This window comes from Neophocaena asiaeorientalis, unplaced genomic scaffold (assembly GCF_003031525.2).
Source record: "Neophocaena asiaeorientalis asiaeorientalis breed wild unplaced genomic scaffold, Neophocaena_asiaeorientalis_V1.1 scaffold162, whole genome shotgun sequence".
NCBI lineage: Eukaryota > Metazoa > Chordata > Mammalia > Artiodactyla > Phocoenidae > Neophocaena > Neophocaena asiaeorientalis.
In genome coordinates, this window is record NW_020172637.1 from 743,195 (window position 1) to 760,480 (window position 17,286).

The following is a 17,286-nucleotide window of genomic DNA, read 5'->3' on the forward strand; positions in this document are numbered from 1 at the left end:
CTGCCCTGCAACCAATCAAGAATGACTAATGATGGCAATAGCAGAAGAATGTGAACGTAAGATAAAACAATATAAGATAAAACAATGACAAAATAATGGAAATAGCAGACAATGACTTAAAATACTGGGGAACTATTATAAAGTATATTTAATGGAAACCATGAATAAAATGCACAGAGAAACAGAACATACATAAAAGAACACAAATGGACCATCCAGAGATGAAAAATACACTATCTGAAATAAAAAATTTACTGGACAGGATTAATAGTAGTTTAGACACCATAAAAGAAAAAATTAGTGAAATTCAGAACATAGCAATAGGAACTACTTAAAGCAGGGAGAAAAAGGATTGAAAAGAGAAACAAAAACAAACACAAAACCGGAGTTTCAGTGAGGTGTGGGAAAACACCAATTGCTCTAACATACATGTAATTGGAATCCTCCCCTCCAAAGGTGGGGAGGTGTGGCAAAAACAATTGACAAATTAAATTTTTTTAACCAGCAAAAATATCTTTCAAAAATGAGAATGAAATAAAAGCTTGTTTCACAAAAGAGAAGCTGAAAGAATTGGTGGCAATCCTACAAATGAAATGATAAACTTTTCAACAGGAAAGAAAATGATACCAGATTTAAAACAATCTACACAAAGGAATGAAGAGTGCTAAATATGGTAATTATGTGGGAATATATTAAAAATTATATTTCCTCATTTTATGAATCTTTTTAAAAAGGATGGTTAAAAAATATATTATAGGGTTTATGGTATATGTATAAATAAAACACATAACAACTACAGGCAAAGGACAGGAGAAAAGAAAGTGAAGTTCTTAACTTATATGTGAGGTGTTATATGATAGTAGACTGTGATAAGTTACTGTAAATGCTAGAGCAACCATTAAAAATACTAAAACAAAGAGGAATATCTAATAAGCCCACAGTGGAGGTACAATGGACTCCAAAGTGTTTCCAAAGAGAAACAACTGGGATTAAAAAACACCTAAAAACCAAAAAACCTGGACAAGCCACAGAAAAATACATGATGAATTGAATGAAAGTGAGAATTTATCAAGCACTGAAACCTGTGCTGCCCAAGAGGATGTAAGCTTTCACTCTGAATAATCATAATTGTCATTAAAAAAAAATCTTATCAAAGATGATTTAAACTTGCATGGGTGCCAAGCATAAGACAATGACAGATAAGGACAAGTTACTTGACCACACTGATCCTGTCCCCTCAACCTTAGAAACAGGTTGAAAGAGTCTAAAACCAAAATGATTTACTTTACTCAAAAAAGGAGTAATTATTGGGCTTCCCTGGTGGCGCAGTGGTTGAGTCCACCTGCCGATGTAGGGGACACGGGTTCGTGCCCCGGTCCGGGAAGATCCCACATGCCGCGGAGCGGCTGGGCCCGTGAGCCATGGCCGTTGAGCCTACGCATCCGGAGCCTGTGCTCCGCAACGGGAGAGCCCACAACAGTGACAGACGTACCACAAAAAAAAAAAAAAAAGTAATTATTAAAATGACTATTTTACGATATAAAATGCATGTCTGCATATATGTTTGCAAAAACAAAAAGAATGGAGTACTAATGGATAAGCCAGTAGTCCAACTTTCTGTGAGTATTTATTAACCTGTCATTGCTACAGTAAAGTATCCTGAGTCAGCTTATAATAAAAAATGATAAGTACTTAGATAAGAGGACTATGGGCTCAAATTAATTGTTACAGGTTCAGATATCAGCAAAAAAAAAAAAAAAAAAAAAGAAAAGAAAAAAAAGCCACTGCTTATCTTCATTGGCTTAGTTAAGCTTATCTGTCATTAAAAAAATCCAATTTCTGTGTAACAACAAAAAAATAACAGGCAACTGATTATTAATCCACCATCAAGCAAAAAATCCAATATTTTTCGGCCTTTAAACTAAATTAAAAATTTACACTTGTGCATCTTATAACATCTTGTATATGAAATATACCATATGTATTTACAACTTCCTGAAAACTACATTTAATTTTCCTATGATCATATAAACATGACTCTGAAAGAACACTTGTACACTTTCACTGAATGTCTATTAACTGTACAATATCACCCCCTAGAGGAAACTTTAAAAAAACAAACTTGAAACTTTATGTATTTAGTTACTTAAGCAAATTTAAAAGGAAGGAATCTTTCTACTTTTAGCTTTATCCACAACACCAAACTTCACAGAATCAAAATAGTTATCATATGGTGCCCATGTTTAGTAGAGACTCAAGTATTTTCTGGCTTCATTAAGGAAAAAAAAAGAGAGACATAACAGAGCTCAGAGATATGTTAATAACATCAAGCCTGTCCTCCATTTCTACCTTCCACTTATTAGGAATCTTCCAGATTACTGCACTGGCTCCCTTTCTTTTTCACCAATTTAACTAGTCCCTTTACCTTCACTCTGTAAGTGGTATTCTAATTACTACCTACTATCAACAATTTTACATATAACCATTTCTCATCTAGAATCCGTCATTCAGGTCCTGGCTCCATCACTTACTAATAAAAGGACCAGGATAACTATAAGGTTCAAATCCGATGCTCTGAAGAAAAGTATTGTTATTAATGCCAAGAGCTACATAAATGTTAGTCATCTGGCCTCTTTATTCAGTGACAGCTATAAGGCCATAGTTCCCTGTAGGGACCATAGTTGCCTTAAAATTCAGATCAATTTAACATTTTTGGAGCACCTATTCTTTATTGTGTAAATATGTCTAGTGGCCTAGCACTACCTGGTACAGTAAATGAATAAAGAGCTCCCAGCAGGGTGCAGCCTTCTTAACTTTACCACCCAGAAGACACAATAGGCAAATGAAAAGCAATTAGGTAAAGCCATACAAGGCATAATAAGGACACAGAGATGATGCACCTTAAAACTAGGGGGTTTAAGAGAAGGTCTCCCAGAAAAAGTGACATTCAAGCTAGTATCCAAAGGATAAAAATGAAGCAGGGATGGCAGGGAAGGGAAGAGGTACCAAGGGAGAGAGAACAATGTTGTAAAGCTTGGAGACAACAGAAAGCCAGTAAGGTTCTAGAAACGGAATGAAGTTCAGTTTGATTAAAACTACAAAAGATGATGCCATGTTCAAATCATAAGTGGTTCCTAAAGGCACTTATATTTTTTCTGATAGTCAGATGGAGCTACCACAAGTACCTTTAAAAAAATTTTTGCTTTCAATAAAGCTTTTGTTTTTTAGTATTTATGGGACATGCCCACTTACAGAATAGAAAACATTAAAAAAAAGACAATCAAAAGAAAACCATATATAAACCTAAAAGCCACAATTTCTTCTCCAAGTGTATGTATGTATGTACATATAAGAAAGTTCAAATCGTAGTATATATATAATTTTATATCCTGTATTTTTATATCAATTTTCTCCCATGTTTCAAAAGATGCTTCCTAATTTTTAAATGATTATATCACTTTCTATCTAATGGATATACCATAACTTACTTAACCATTTCCACAATGATATATATTTAGGTTGTTTTGAGCTTGCCACAAATGTATAAATAATCATTCAGAGAATTCTGCATAAAGTTCTTAATATATTAGTGATTATTTCCTAAGCACAAGCTTTTCAAAACTGGAATTACTGAACATCAGATAGTTTTACAATTCCATACACTCTGACAAAATGCTTTCTAAAACTATGAATCAACTCACACAGCCACATCAATGAAAATTTCACCATATACTCATTTGCACTGTTATAACTTTATAGTCCAAAAAAGGTATGCCATTTTAACTTACCTGAATGTTAATAACTAGTATTCTCTCCTTTAGTAGTACATACATATTCTTTGTCCATTTATCTATGGGGATCTTAGTTTTGTTTTTTTTTTAATGGATTTATATGAGTGTTTCATATATCAGGGATATTGGCTCTCATCTATTGGATCTTGGATCTCTCATCTTTGTCTCTCATCTATTGGAAATATTTTTTCCTAATGCAATGTTTTTATAAATTAATTGTACTGTTTGTGTCACACACAATTCCTAAATGTTTAGTTAACTTTATCATTCTTTTATTCTGCATTTTTTTCCCTAAGCATTTAAAGCAGAACTTTTTAGTAGCAACAGGGATTACCTGCTTGAAGTAGAAGGTAGGAAGCTATGTCAATAGCTTAGATGTAAGGTGAGGGGATGATATCAGAGAAACTAAGGAGATAAGTAAAATTTTAAATGTTTGATGACTGGCTGATTGTGACAGGTATGAGGAAAGAACGGGAAGGTTAAATTTGTAATTTTTAACTAATAAATTTGAAAATCTGATAGATATGAAAGATATTCTAGAAAACTTTAATACATCAACATTAGCTCAAGTCGAATTTTTTAAAATTTAAGAAATTGACAAATATAAAAAATAACTTCCCCCCAAAACATATAGTTCTGGCTGTAACAGGGTAACATGAAGGATTCTTCTTAGGAAATTGCTCTCTATCTTCACTACGGTGATGGATACATGAACCTACACCTGACAAAACTATTTAGAACTAAAAACACACTCACACGTAAATGAATACATGGAAAACTACGGAAGTCTGAATCAGATTAGTGGACTGTGTCAATGTCAATATTCTGGTTGTGATACTGTACTATAATTTTACAAGATATTACCATTGGGGCACAATGGGTAAAAGGCACACAGGATCTTCTGTATTATTTCTCACAACTGTATGTAGATCTACAATTATCTCAAAATAAAAAGTTTAATGAAAAAAAATCTAATAGGATTCTTTCCAGGAATGAGGAGATGTTCCAAATATGAGTAAATTTAATAATTTGTTATTAGTTACTACATTAAAAGGTTCAGAGAAGTAAACACTAAGCATATTAGTCAAACAGTAATTTGATCTATGGTGTTTCAACACTCATTCCTGACTTAAAAATAAAAGATCAAACAATTTAGAAATGTTTAATTCCCATTAAGGCCAGATATAAATCATTTTTGGAAATCACAAAATACTGGAAAGGAGGAGGCACAATGGGCACATCCTATGACATATCTATGACTTAATCTAATACCCACAAGTCATAAAATACTGTGTTTTGAAATTCTTTTAATTACGTTTCCTTACTGTAGTAAGAGCATGTGAAAAAACTAAGAATTTCCGTATAGTTCATTTATTCAATCAACAGATATAACATGTAAATTACATAATTTACAATTATCCACCATGGCTTAGGTACTGTATTAGGAGTTAAGAGACTCAACTAAGACATACTTCTTGCTCTCACAGAGCTTACATTCTAGTAAGAATGGAATATTCAGAACAATGGCATTCATTAAATATTTATGAATGCCAATTATGTGCCAGGTGAAAAAAAGGTATCAATCCCTGTCCTCCAGGAGAATCCAGGAGACAGAAAGATAACAGTGTTATAACACAATGTGATCAAGATGAGGGACATATATGAAACAATTTCTAGACCATTCTATGAGGTCAGGAAAACCAATCTGCAAAAAGTACTGAGTCCGTAAGCATAAATTAGTTAGATTAAGAGGAAGTCAGAGGGGATTCCAAGCAGAGAGCAACATATATAAAGCCTCAGAAATAAGAGAATATGGAACTTTTATAAATCAGCAAGTACTTTAGCAAAATAATCTTGAATTTTTTTCTCACAAAAAATTCTTCATTGCTCTAGGAATTTAGAATATTTTTGTTTGCTCTAAGTTTATAGAAATGTATCCCTTCACACATTTTTCAGTTGACATCTACCACTTTTCATCAGAAGTTTAAACAGGTAAAAAAATGTAATTTCTGTACTACATCAAATATTGACATCTAAAAATTATATCACTCTTTCAACTGTAAATACCATAGTAATTTGGTATCTATTATAATCTATTTTAAGATACAAAAAGCTCTTTTTTTAAGAGTCAGAAATAATACTGTGTATTTTCTTTTAACCCATATTTCTATTTACTTATCTTATAGAATTTTATTATAAAACATGTATTTGTATGCTCAAAAGTCCTACTTGATTATCCTATCATACTGCTCTGCAACAGAAAGGATATAAAAATTGAAATTTTGACAAAATTTCCTCTGAGAGAAGCTACTATGTGTTAAAATATTTCTTCTGGAATTGAGTTTTGGCAATTATTATTATGTATAATTGATCAAGACAACATGATTATTTATTTTAATAATCATTAAGTATAAATATTACAATTTTCTTGGAAATGCATCAAATAATGAGTTAAACTGCCTATCTATGAATTAATATGATTTATCCTCATAATGAACCAGGGTAGAGTATTGGTTCTATTCCTACGTTCATTTTTATGAATTTAACAAGGGAGAAAATTCATTCATATAAAGCAGCAGATGTGAATGGAAGCTCTGTCACAGCAAAATCACTGAATTCTTTAAATTCCTTCTGGGTTATAGGCTAAAAACCACATCATCACTTATCATCAAATAATATTGTTAATAATCTCTCTTAGCTGACATTTTAATTAGGTCTGCCTGAAAATTTGTTTTAAGACTAGAAAAGAATCTGTCACCCCACATTAGAGTATTCATTCTCTCAATTCCTGTGAAGTATTCAGAAAAGATCTTATAAAGAAAGACTCATCATTTTCTTTCAAAGGCTTCTTTTTATCCTAAGACAGTGACACAGGATTGGGAAAACAGAAATACTGTTCATTTCAACATCTGCTGGCAGGAAAAAAAATTTTTTAGTATTTTAATTTTGTCACTTGTTTTAAATGTATTTCTGAAAAAACAAAACACTTCAGAGCTAAAGATTTACCTCATTTAAGGAGAATGTCCACCATTTTACATAAATGGCAAAACCAGCTGTTAAAGCCAAACCAATCAGCCACTGGAGGTTTACTTTTTTCAGAAAAATATGACTTCTTTAATTCGAATAAATATGTTAACACGTCCCCGCAAGCCCCATCTCATTTCTGAATTCTAATTCTAAAATTTTGATAACCTACAGACCTTTACATGAGCTTGTGACTTGGATGAAATAAGGCACTGCCCCACTTCAGCATTTCCCTTTTGTTTCTTACCTCCGGAATGACACTTTAGTAAGGAACAGAGAACAAAAAGGTAAGGTCATATAATGAAAACTCTTACCATTTTGAAACTTCAGAACACCTCAACACAGGCCAATTTTGAACATGAGATGTTACCCTTAATATATATACATACAAGTGTAAGAGACTCTGAAATACAGAGAAGTTTCCACTGTGGTACGTTCATGTCCTTGTTCCCACAGCTAACCCTCTCCACACCATCTTGCACTTGATCTTGGTCTCACACTGTCCCTCTGCACTCCTCTGGATAAAATCCAAAATGACCAAACAATGGCTGCTAATAGCTAAGAACAATTCCTTCTTCTTCTGAGTTTCATTCCTGACCGCTCCCCTTATAAAAAGTTATATGTTAGAATGTTCCTTTGACATCTTTTCTTTCTCATGCCCAGCATTTTAAAATAAAAGCTTACTCTTTGCTCTGATTGGTGTTCTTCCAAATAAGACAGAGAAAGATAGGAAGCTCTACCTAATACCTTAATTAATGGAGGTTTCACTAATACCAGTAATTTATTTGAACTGTCCCTTTTTTCTGGACACCCTGGAGTATTTTCCACCTTCTTCTCCAGGGCAATACACCATAAAAATGCTAATGAGGCATCAGAGTATGTCCTTCTTTAAAGTAGGAGAAGGGCAACTGAGAACAGGATATGATTTAAAAAAAACGAAGAAGCATACTACTTTGCTACCTTGACCAAAGGAACTTTGTCAGTAAAGAAACATACAGAAGTTGAGAACTGTGAAAATGATTCCTGTAGAATTATTTGCATACTGAAGTTTGAAGAGCACTGGTTTAGTATGTCTAGAGCATAAATTACAAGGAAAAAAGTCATCATGAGCCATCTTCTGTTAGACAGCAGAATCACACCTAAAATATAACATGCACAGGAATTATCAGACAGGAAATATAAACATAAATATTTTTTAAAGCATTTAAAGAAGAGTGTTTTAAAAACGCAGTTAACAAAAGATTATCAGAAATGGCTAGCTGATTTAAAAACAAAATGAGAACATCTAGAAATAAAAAATGGAAATAGAAACTCAACAGACAGGTTCTACAATAAGATATGTGGAGGTGAACACAGACCTAAAGAAATTATACAGAATGTAGCACAGAAAGAAAATGGATACAAACTATGAAAGCATTAAGAGACAAAGAAGCTAAAGGAGAAAAATGCAGCACATACCTAATTAAAACTGCAGGAGAGAATAGAGATAGCAGAGAAGCAGTACTTGAACAGATGATAGTAGAAAATTTTCTAAATTTAATGAAAGACATCAACCTACAAACTCAGGAAGGCAAAGTGCCAAATAAGGTACACAAAAAGAAATCAAGGCCTAGAAAATCAGAACATGAACCATAAGGAAGAGATTAATAAATTGGCCATATTTTAAAATTAAAAACTTTTGCACATCAAAGGATTTCATAAATCAAGTGAAAAATCAAACTATAAACTTAGAGAAGACAATCACAACGCATATACCAATGGATCAGTAGCTAGATTATTAAGAAAAGACAATGAAATAGAAAAACGGTCAAAAGCAATAAATAGGTATTTCAAAAGGAAATCACAAATGGTTAATTAAAATATGAAAAGATGCTCAACTTTATTAAGGCTCAGTGAATTGCAAATTTCACTCGAATGAGACATCATTTCACACTCGTCAGATCAGCAAAAATATAAGTCTAATAGCAGCAAATATGGTGAGTACATTAGCATTCATTTTACTGTTCCTTACATACATTATATATGTTCTTTAACATGCATATGTTTCATAACAAAAATATTTTTCAAGTGTCACCTGGATTTAGCAATAAAAATGTTTGTTCATGACCCTGCTGAGAGCAATTACAGTGAAATAATGGGCATGAAAACCAGACCACAATGGGCTGAAAAAAAGTTCTATTAGATAAGGATGTAAAGACAACTACAGACAATTATTTCAAGCTTATCTTTGAGGCTGGGCAGACAGGACTGCAACTTTAGGGGAATGTCACAGTGAGAGCTCCTTTTAGTTTTTAAATAAAGGAAACTAGGGCAAGTTTAGAAAGAAATAGCAAAAGAGGGAAGATAATGACACGGGAAATAAAGGGTCTCTGGGCAGTCACAAAGGTATATAATACAGAACCCATAAACAGGGATTAGTTTTACACAGAATCAAGGGTTCCTATTTCATTGTTATAAGAGATAACCTCTTTGACTTTAATCACATCGTTTTTCTCCTTGCTCTATCACTCCAGTTACAATGGTCACCTTGATCCTCTTTCAAGCAAGACTTTTGTGCTTGTTACCCCCTCTATGGAGAGTACTCTTTCCCCGGTGATGCAAAGCCTGCCTTTCACTCTTTTCAAGTCTTGCTCAGACGTGAACCCAGTGAAGCTCTCCCTGACCAGTCTAAAAATGAAATCCCTTCCTCACTTCCTACCACCCTACTCCTGGTACTCCCTATACTTTCCCTGCTTTATTTTTCTTTGTAACCTTCTAATATTCTATATAATATACTCATTTTATTGCTTAATCTCCCCACCCCATAGTATGTAAGTTCCATGAATGCAGGAACTGTAGTCACAGTTCCTGGTAATGCTCATACAGGTAGAATCTTAATAAATACAAGCTGAATGAAAGACTAATGGTCCCTACTTAAGGAACCTCAAAAACAAGTATAATGGAAAAATGCTGCTACGATTTGAACAAGCTGAGGTAAAGTCTTGAGAGTAATCAACTTACTGCCCACAGAAGTGGTGACATTTGAGTTAGACCCTGAATCATAAGGAGTTTGCCAATTGGAGAATAAAGGAAGAAGGTCCAAGACAGTGAAGAACGTGGAGGTTTGAAAGAGGCTTGCAATTTGAGAAATGAAAATGGGGTCACCTGGAGTATGGCAGGGATGACAGTGGACAATTTTTTAGCTAATCTTATAACGTTCACAATAGAGGACACGTTATATTGAGCTTCTCAAGGCTAAAAATCCTTTTCAGAAGCTTTATAGTTGCTTAGTCACGTGTTTTATTTGCAGTAACATTAGAGTATGGAATATGAAATAAAGTTTACCGGATCTACTCTCTTTACTGCAAAGGAAAAAGTGTCAACAAATTTAATCTGTGTTTTTCATCACCTGTAGATTATAAGCATCACAGTCAACCAAAGCGAGACTATTGCTACCAAATGTCTCAACCCCAGGTATTATTCAAAATCAAGACTATAAATTCTCATTGGTGGGACAGGGTAGTTTGAATGCAGAAGGGGGAATGGACAAATCCAAGTGCTTGTTTTGTAGCAGCTACTCTCCATTTATGAATTTTTGAATGCGCTTGCATGTTGTCCTAATTCACCTGCACTTATTACTATAGTTTCAACTAGTCAATCTTATTTTTGCCCACATCACTACTGTCTTTGGGACACTTACCTTCGTTTTAGCTCCAACTCAATTACTTAACTACCCAGGTTATTATCAGGATTCCCTGGTGGCGACAGGAGCCTCTTGTGTGTACACGCAGAAAAAAACCCTTAGAACAGTGTGTTCCAGAGTTCATGAGCCCAAGTATTCTGTTTAAAAATATTTAAGCACAAGACTGAGTAGGTCGTGGACACCATGGTCCTTTTGAAGTTTTGCCTTTCTGGGGCCTTCGAGGGGGCGGAGAGAAGGTGGAGATCCCTGAGGAGGGAGGGGCCCCAAGGGATTCCCAGGGCAGGTCAGAGGTCAAAGCTCAGATCTAAAGCTAGGGGAGCGGGGCCTGCCTTAAGAACCAGGGGGTGGTGTGTGGGCCCCGGGGGGTAAGTAGGGCCGCGGCGACTCGGAAAGACTCACAGTAATAGGCCACCACAGGGTCCCGCTTGTCATGCTCCTGAGCCGTCCTCAGATGATGCTGTATGCTCTTAAACTGTGGAGGCAGCGGGGGCAGCGGGGGGAGCAAAGCAAGGGCCGCCATCTCCACTCCAGGAACAAACCCTTCTTACTCGCCGGCCACCGACACTTCCGCTTCCGTCTGGGAGGGTGCGCGCACTAACGCGCAGGCAAATCCCGCCCATTTTCCCGTTGCTCAGCAACGTCGAGGCAACTACGGGTTCCCAGCAGGGACAACCTCATTGCGCCTGGCTCGTAGCAGTTATAGAGCCCAGAGGAGGTGGAGCAGCTTGGCTGTGATACCGCCTATGGCACCAGCGCTCCCTGCTGGCCGCTGGCCGGAGGGAGAAGAGATTTTGTTTTATTTCTCTTCTGTTTCCAGCCTCTACCCGCCTTTTGTGGCTGAAGGATGGGTAGAAAGGGAAACACAAAAAGAAAATAATGTTTGTTGATTGGAAGAAAAGGTAAAGACATGAATTGCCTTTGGCATCCTTCAGGAATTATCGTTTCCAGTACCTCAGATTATATTAATAGCGTCCATAGAAGCTTTTCTAATTTTAGAAACTTTAAATTCAATTCTTGCGTAAGATGAGAGATGATGTGTTTCCACTTTAAATTACACTCTTCTGTATGGGCACATTGGATAAAATAACCAGTTACTTTTTCAACATAAATACTAACACATTAAGCTTAAAGAAAATTGAGCTTTTGTTCTGAGCTGGAGAGCATATACACTAGTGAATGAATAATTTGTAGATCGTTTGTTTCTGGAGAGTAATGAGAGATTTGCAAAGTCATTTGACAGCTACTATCTTGTCGATGCACAGATAAGGCGTTCAGGTAGTAGTTCTTGCTCAATGCTGCCGACTCATACCATTGTAGGTAGGCATCAACTTTTCCTTCTACCATCAGTGACGTCATCAGTTCTTTTTCTCTCCTCTCCAGCCCATGCTATCAGGACTTTACACTTTATTTACCTCCTCCAGTAACCTTAATCTTTATTTCTTTATTTTATCTCACTCCCCAGTTTTGAGAGTTCATCTTAAAACTGGTTTTCATTGGAATCACACCATCTCCAAGAAACAAGATCTCAAGCTCTGAAATTTCCCTCTGCCTACTATTTTCTAATCAACACTCCACTCTATCCCCACCCCCAAGCTCAGCAGAACCTACTCTGTGTCCTTATGTTGTCTCCAGTCCACATTTTTGTCTATCCCTTTTTGCAGAGTACATCACCTTAGTTAGCGGGCTACCTGTTTTACAAGAAACTTGAGTTCTGTATTCTCCCCAATTTCAGCAACACATTCATTACCAGTTGAGAACGTATGTACTATGGACTGAATATTGGTGTCTCCCCAAAATTCATATGTTGAAACTGAATGCCCAAGGTGATGATATTAGGAGGTGGGGCCCTTGGCATATGATTAGGTCATGCAGACAGAACCCTCATGAATCAGATTAATGCCCTTATAAAAGAGACCCCAGAGAGCTAGCTTGCCCTTCCGCCATTTGCAGATACAATGAGAAATCAGCAGTCCTCAGCTTGGAAGAGGGCTCCCACCAGAACCTGACCATGCTGGCACCTGAACTTGACCATCCAGCTTTCAGAACTGTGAGAAATAGATTTCTGTTGTTTATAAGCTGCCCAGTCTGTGGTATTTTGTTATAGCAGCTGGAACAGACAAAGATAGTATCGTTTCTTTCTCCTGCTCTATTCCCACTATCCAGTCAGAAGTTGCTAGATTGGTAGAGAAATTAATGAAGCAAAGCAGAATCATCTCTCTGTTCTTATGATGTCTCATTTATTCTTTCCTATTAGTCCTTGATTCTCAACTTTGGTTGTCCTTAAAGTTCACCCCAGAAATTTTTTTTTTAATTAATTATTTATTTATTTTTGGTTGTGTTGGGTCTTTGTTTCTGTGCAAGGGCTTTCTCTAGTTGCGGCGAGCGGGGGCCACTCTTCATCGAGGTGCGCGGGCCTCTCACTGTCGTGGCACAGCACAGGCTCCAGACGCGCAGGCTCAGTAGTTGTGGCTCACGGGCCCAGTTGCTCCGCGGCATGTGGAATCTTCCCAGACCAGGGCTCGAACCCGGGTCCCCTGCATTGGCAGGCAGATTCTCAACCATTGTGCCACCAGGGAAGCCCCAACCCAGAAATTTTTTAAAAGCTCCTGTCTAGGTACCCCCGCCCAGGCTTACGGATTTAACTGTTCTGAGTTGGATCCTACATACCAGTATTTTTAAAAGGTCTTTAGTAAATTGGCACACTCAAGTTTGAGGGCCAGTGCCCTAGTGAATCATCAGTACATGGCTGATGTTTTAAGCCTTCTCCACTCTCTTCAAGTCAGATCCTCTACCCTGATTGCCTTGGTCAGAAACTGCACTTCCTGCTACTGAAGTTAAGTTCACCAAATATGAATTGTTTCACCTCTTCCGTGCCACAACAAAGCAAGAATAACTAGCTAGCAGTTTGCCAAGTATCTACTGTGTATCGGGCATGTTTCTAGTGACTTTAAATCACTTAATCTTTACTACAGCCCTGCAAAGAAGGTGTTATCATTTTCATTATTTTACAAGTGAGAGAAATGAGACACATAGAATTTATTTAACTTGCACCAGGTCACAGCTAGTAAGTGTGAGTGTAAACAAGGTGAATATTAACAACATGAAGTTGATTTTTCTGGTTGATGATTTACAATTAAGAATTTGCTGATATTTTACTATGAAGAAGGACCTGACTCTCTTCCATCCAACTCTGATCAGTTGCTGAAGGACCTGATGTCACCCTCCAGGTTGGGGCTAGAATCTTGGCAAGTTAGGGGAGGGCAGAGATAGGGGATAGGAGCAACCACAGGAAGAAGAAAAGGGAGAGAGACCAGAACTGACTGGTGTTTTGGTGGGAAAAGGTAAATGTTCTGCACCATTCCCTGGACTCCAGTGTACTCATGGTCTTCTCACAGCAAAACTTTCTGTTCTAATTGTGGTCACCAATATTTTGATGGGAAATGACAGAGCTCAACCAATGTAATAATGGTAGTATATACCTATAGCTGTCTTTTTTGGGTACACTCTCTATGGTAGAAATTTGTCTTCCAGTATATGAGACTCACATTCTGATTGTTTAGCATCCCCTAAAATAGAGTTGTTTTTTTCCCCTACAGTTGCTATCAGAAGACTGAAAGAGATGACCAATGACTTGGCCAGGTCCATTTACACATCCATGGCTGAGACAGGGGTAAAGGTAATAAAATGCTTTTTATTTTTTTCAACATGGATATCTGGTTGTTCCAGCACCATTGAATTAAATTGGAGAATTAAAAGAAACAACAACTATATATGTGCTGAACTATTTTTGGTCTCTATTGTTCCTGTAATCAATATGCCTATCTGCATACCAACCCTACTCTGTTTTGATTATTGTACCTTTTAGTAAGTTTTGAGAATACATAATGTAAGTTGTCTTTTACTTTTTCAAAATCATGTTGGCTATTCTAGGTCTTTTGTATCCCATATAAAATTTAAAAGCAGCTTATGAATTTCTACAAAAGCTTTCTGGGATTTTGACTGGGATTGTATCGGATCTACACATTAATTTGGAGTGACCAAGTTATAAAAGATTAAGGTCTCTAAACCATGAACTTGGTTTATTGTTCCACTTATTTAAAACATCTTTAATTTCTTTTTTTTAATAAATTTATTTATTTTATTTTATTTATTTTTGGCTGCGTTGGGTCTTCATTGCTGTGCATGGGTTTTTCTCTATTTGCAGTGAGCGGGGGCTACTCTTCGTTGCGGTGCATGGGACTCTCATTGAGATGGCTTCTCTTGTTGCGGAGCATGGGCTCTAGGCACGCGGGCTTCAGTAGCTGTGGCTCACGGACTCTAGAGTGCAGGCTCAGTAGTTGTGGCACATGGGCTTAGTTGCTCCACGGCATGTGGGATCTTCCTGGACCAGGGCTCGAACCCGTGTCCTCTGCATTGGCAGGTGATTCTTAATCACTGCGCCACCAGGGAAGCCCTAACATCTTTAATTTCTCTCAACACCATTCTGTAGTTTTCATTGTACAGTTTTAGCATATCTGTTGTAAAATTTATCTCTACCTGTTTCATACTTAATGAATAATATTGTAAATCTTTTTTTAAAATTTAAATTTCATTTTTTATTGCTCTACAGAAATTTCAATCTTGATAACTTAATTACAAATTCTAGTAACTTTTAGCACATCCTTTAGAATTTTTTATTTACATGATTATGTCTGTGACTAAAGATGATATTTCTTCATTTCTAATCTGTATATCTTCTATTTTTTGTCTTACTGCATTTATTGAATAAGTATATATTAAATATATATGTAATTTTTGTTTTGTTTAGTCTTATTGGCCTTCAGTTCAATGTTAAACAAAAGTGGTAAAAGTACACATCCTTACCTTTTTTCCCGATTATATGGGAAATTATTCATTCTTCCACTATTAAATAGGATATTTCCTGTATGTATTTTTAGATGCTTTTTATCAAGTTTAGCTAGTTCCGTTTTACAGTGAGAGATTTGGGGTTTTGTTTGTTTGTTTCATTATAACTGGGTGTTATGTAATCAAATGCTTTTATCCGCATCTATTAGGATGACTAGGTGATTTTTTTCCTTTATTCCATTAATCTAGTTGAATTACATTAATCGGTTTTCGACTGTTAAAAAAACTTTTCATTCCTGGGATAAACCCCACTTGAACATGATGTATTATCTTTATATATATTGCTGGATTCCATATGCTAGACTATTTTTGCTAAGAGTTTTTGGTATCAAGGTTATGCTGGCTTCGTTAAATGACATGACAAATAGTCCCTCCTAGTTCCTAAAAGAGGTTGTGAAGTATTATTTCTTAAACGTTTGAAGGAATTCACCAACGAAGCTATCTGGGCCTGATGTTTTTTTTCTGGGAAAGCTTCTATTTTAAATTCAATTTCTTTAATAGGTGTAGAGATATTCATATTTTCTGTTTATTGTTGAGTCAGTTTTTAGTAATATGTGTCTTTCAAGGAATTTTTCCATTTCATCTAACTATCAAACTTATTGGTGTAATATCATTCATGGTGTTTCCTTATAATCATTTAAATGTTCTGTTGTGATGTTTCTTTCTTTTTTCATTTATGATATGAGTAATTTTCATTTTATCTTTTATTATCTCAATCTGTCTAGCTAGAAATTGGTCAGTTTTACTAATCTTTTCAAAGACCAGCTTCTCCTTTCATTGATTTTTCTATTGTCTTTCAGTTTTCTATTTCAATGTTTCATGCTCTTATTTTTATTTCCTTACTATGTAATTTGTATTTAAACTGTTTTTTAAAATAATTTCTTGAGGTGGAAGCTAAAAATTCTTTTTTCTAACATAATATATAGAACTTTTAAAATGCTGTCGAGAACCGTTTTAATTGCTTTCCACAAATTTTGATAAATTGTGTTTAAAGTAGTTTAAAATTTTCCATGTAATTTCTTCTTTGATCAATGGGTTAATAAAAATGTATTGTTATTTTCTCAAATATTTGGGCATATTTCAGATATCTTATTTTTATTAATTTCTAGTTTAATTCTATTGTGAATTAAACAAAGTCATTGAGACTTTATCATGACCCAGAAAATGAACTTTCTTGGTGAATGTTATATTTGCACTTGAAAAAAATGTATATTCTGCTGTTGTCTAGTAAGAATGTTCTCTAAATATCAATTAGTTCAAGTTGCTTATTGGTAATGTTTGTGTTCTGTTTCCTTCCTGATGTTCTACTTTGTCAATTGACTACTGATGAGGAATGTTGAAATCTTTAATTATAATTGGATTTATTTCTCTTTTCAGTTCTAGCAGGCTTTGCTTCTTCTATTTTGGCACTGGTGGCATACACATTTATAACTGTTATGCTTCCTAATGAAATTATACTTTAATCATTATGAAATGTCTCTTTTATCCCTGTCATTATTCTTTGCCCTGAAATCTGTTTGAGTTTTCTCATATTAATACAGCTATTTCAGCTCTCTGATGCTTACTGTTTGCATGATATATCTTTTTCCACTTTTATTATTATTTATTTGTAAAAATATTAAAATGTTTTAAATATTTAAAGTGGGGTCTTGTTAATAATTTGATCTGGATTTTTTTTTTTAATGTGGGGCTTCCCTGGTGACGCAGTGGTTGAGAGTCTGCCAGCTGATGCAGGGGACACGGGTTCATGCCCCAGTCCGGGAAGATCCCACATGCCGCAGAGCAGCTGGGCCCGTGAGCCATGGCTGCTGAGCCTGTGCATCCAGAGCCTGTGCTCCGCAGCGGGAGAGGCCACAACAGTGAGAGGCCCGTGTACTGCAAAAA

The 17,286-nt window shown here is 35.7% G+C and overlaps 1 protein-coding gene across 1 annotated transcript in view; it reads right to left on the reverse strand.

Moving 5' to 3' along the window:
- The window catches only part of VTA1 (vesicle trafficking 1), a 65,983-nt gene extending 54,912 nt beyond the window's left edge, over positions 1 to 11,071 (reverse strand). Inside the window, exon 1 of the mRNA XM_024739412.1 lies at positions 10,897 to 11,071. Within this exon, the coding sequence (XP_024595180.1) occupies positions 10,897 to 11,017 (121 nt within the window). The 5' untranslated portion in view covers positions 11,018 to 11,071. The remainder of the gene's footprint in view (positions 1 to 10,896) is intronic.
- Positions 11,072 to 17,286: the final 6,215 nt, after the last annotated feature.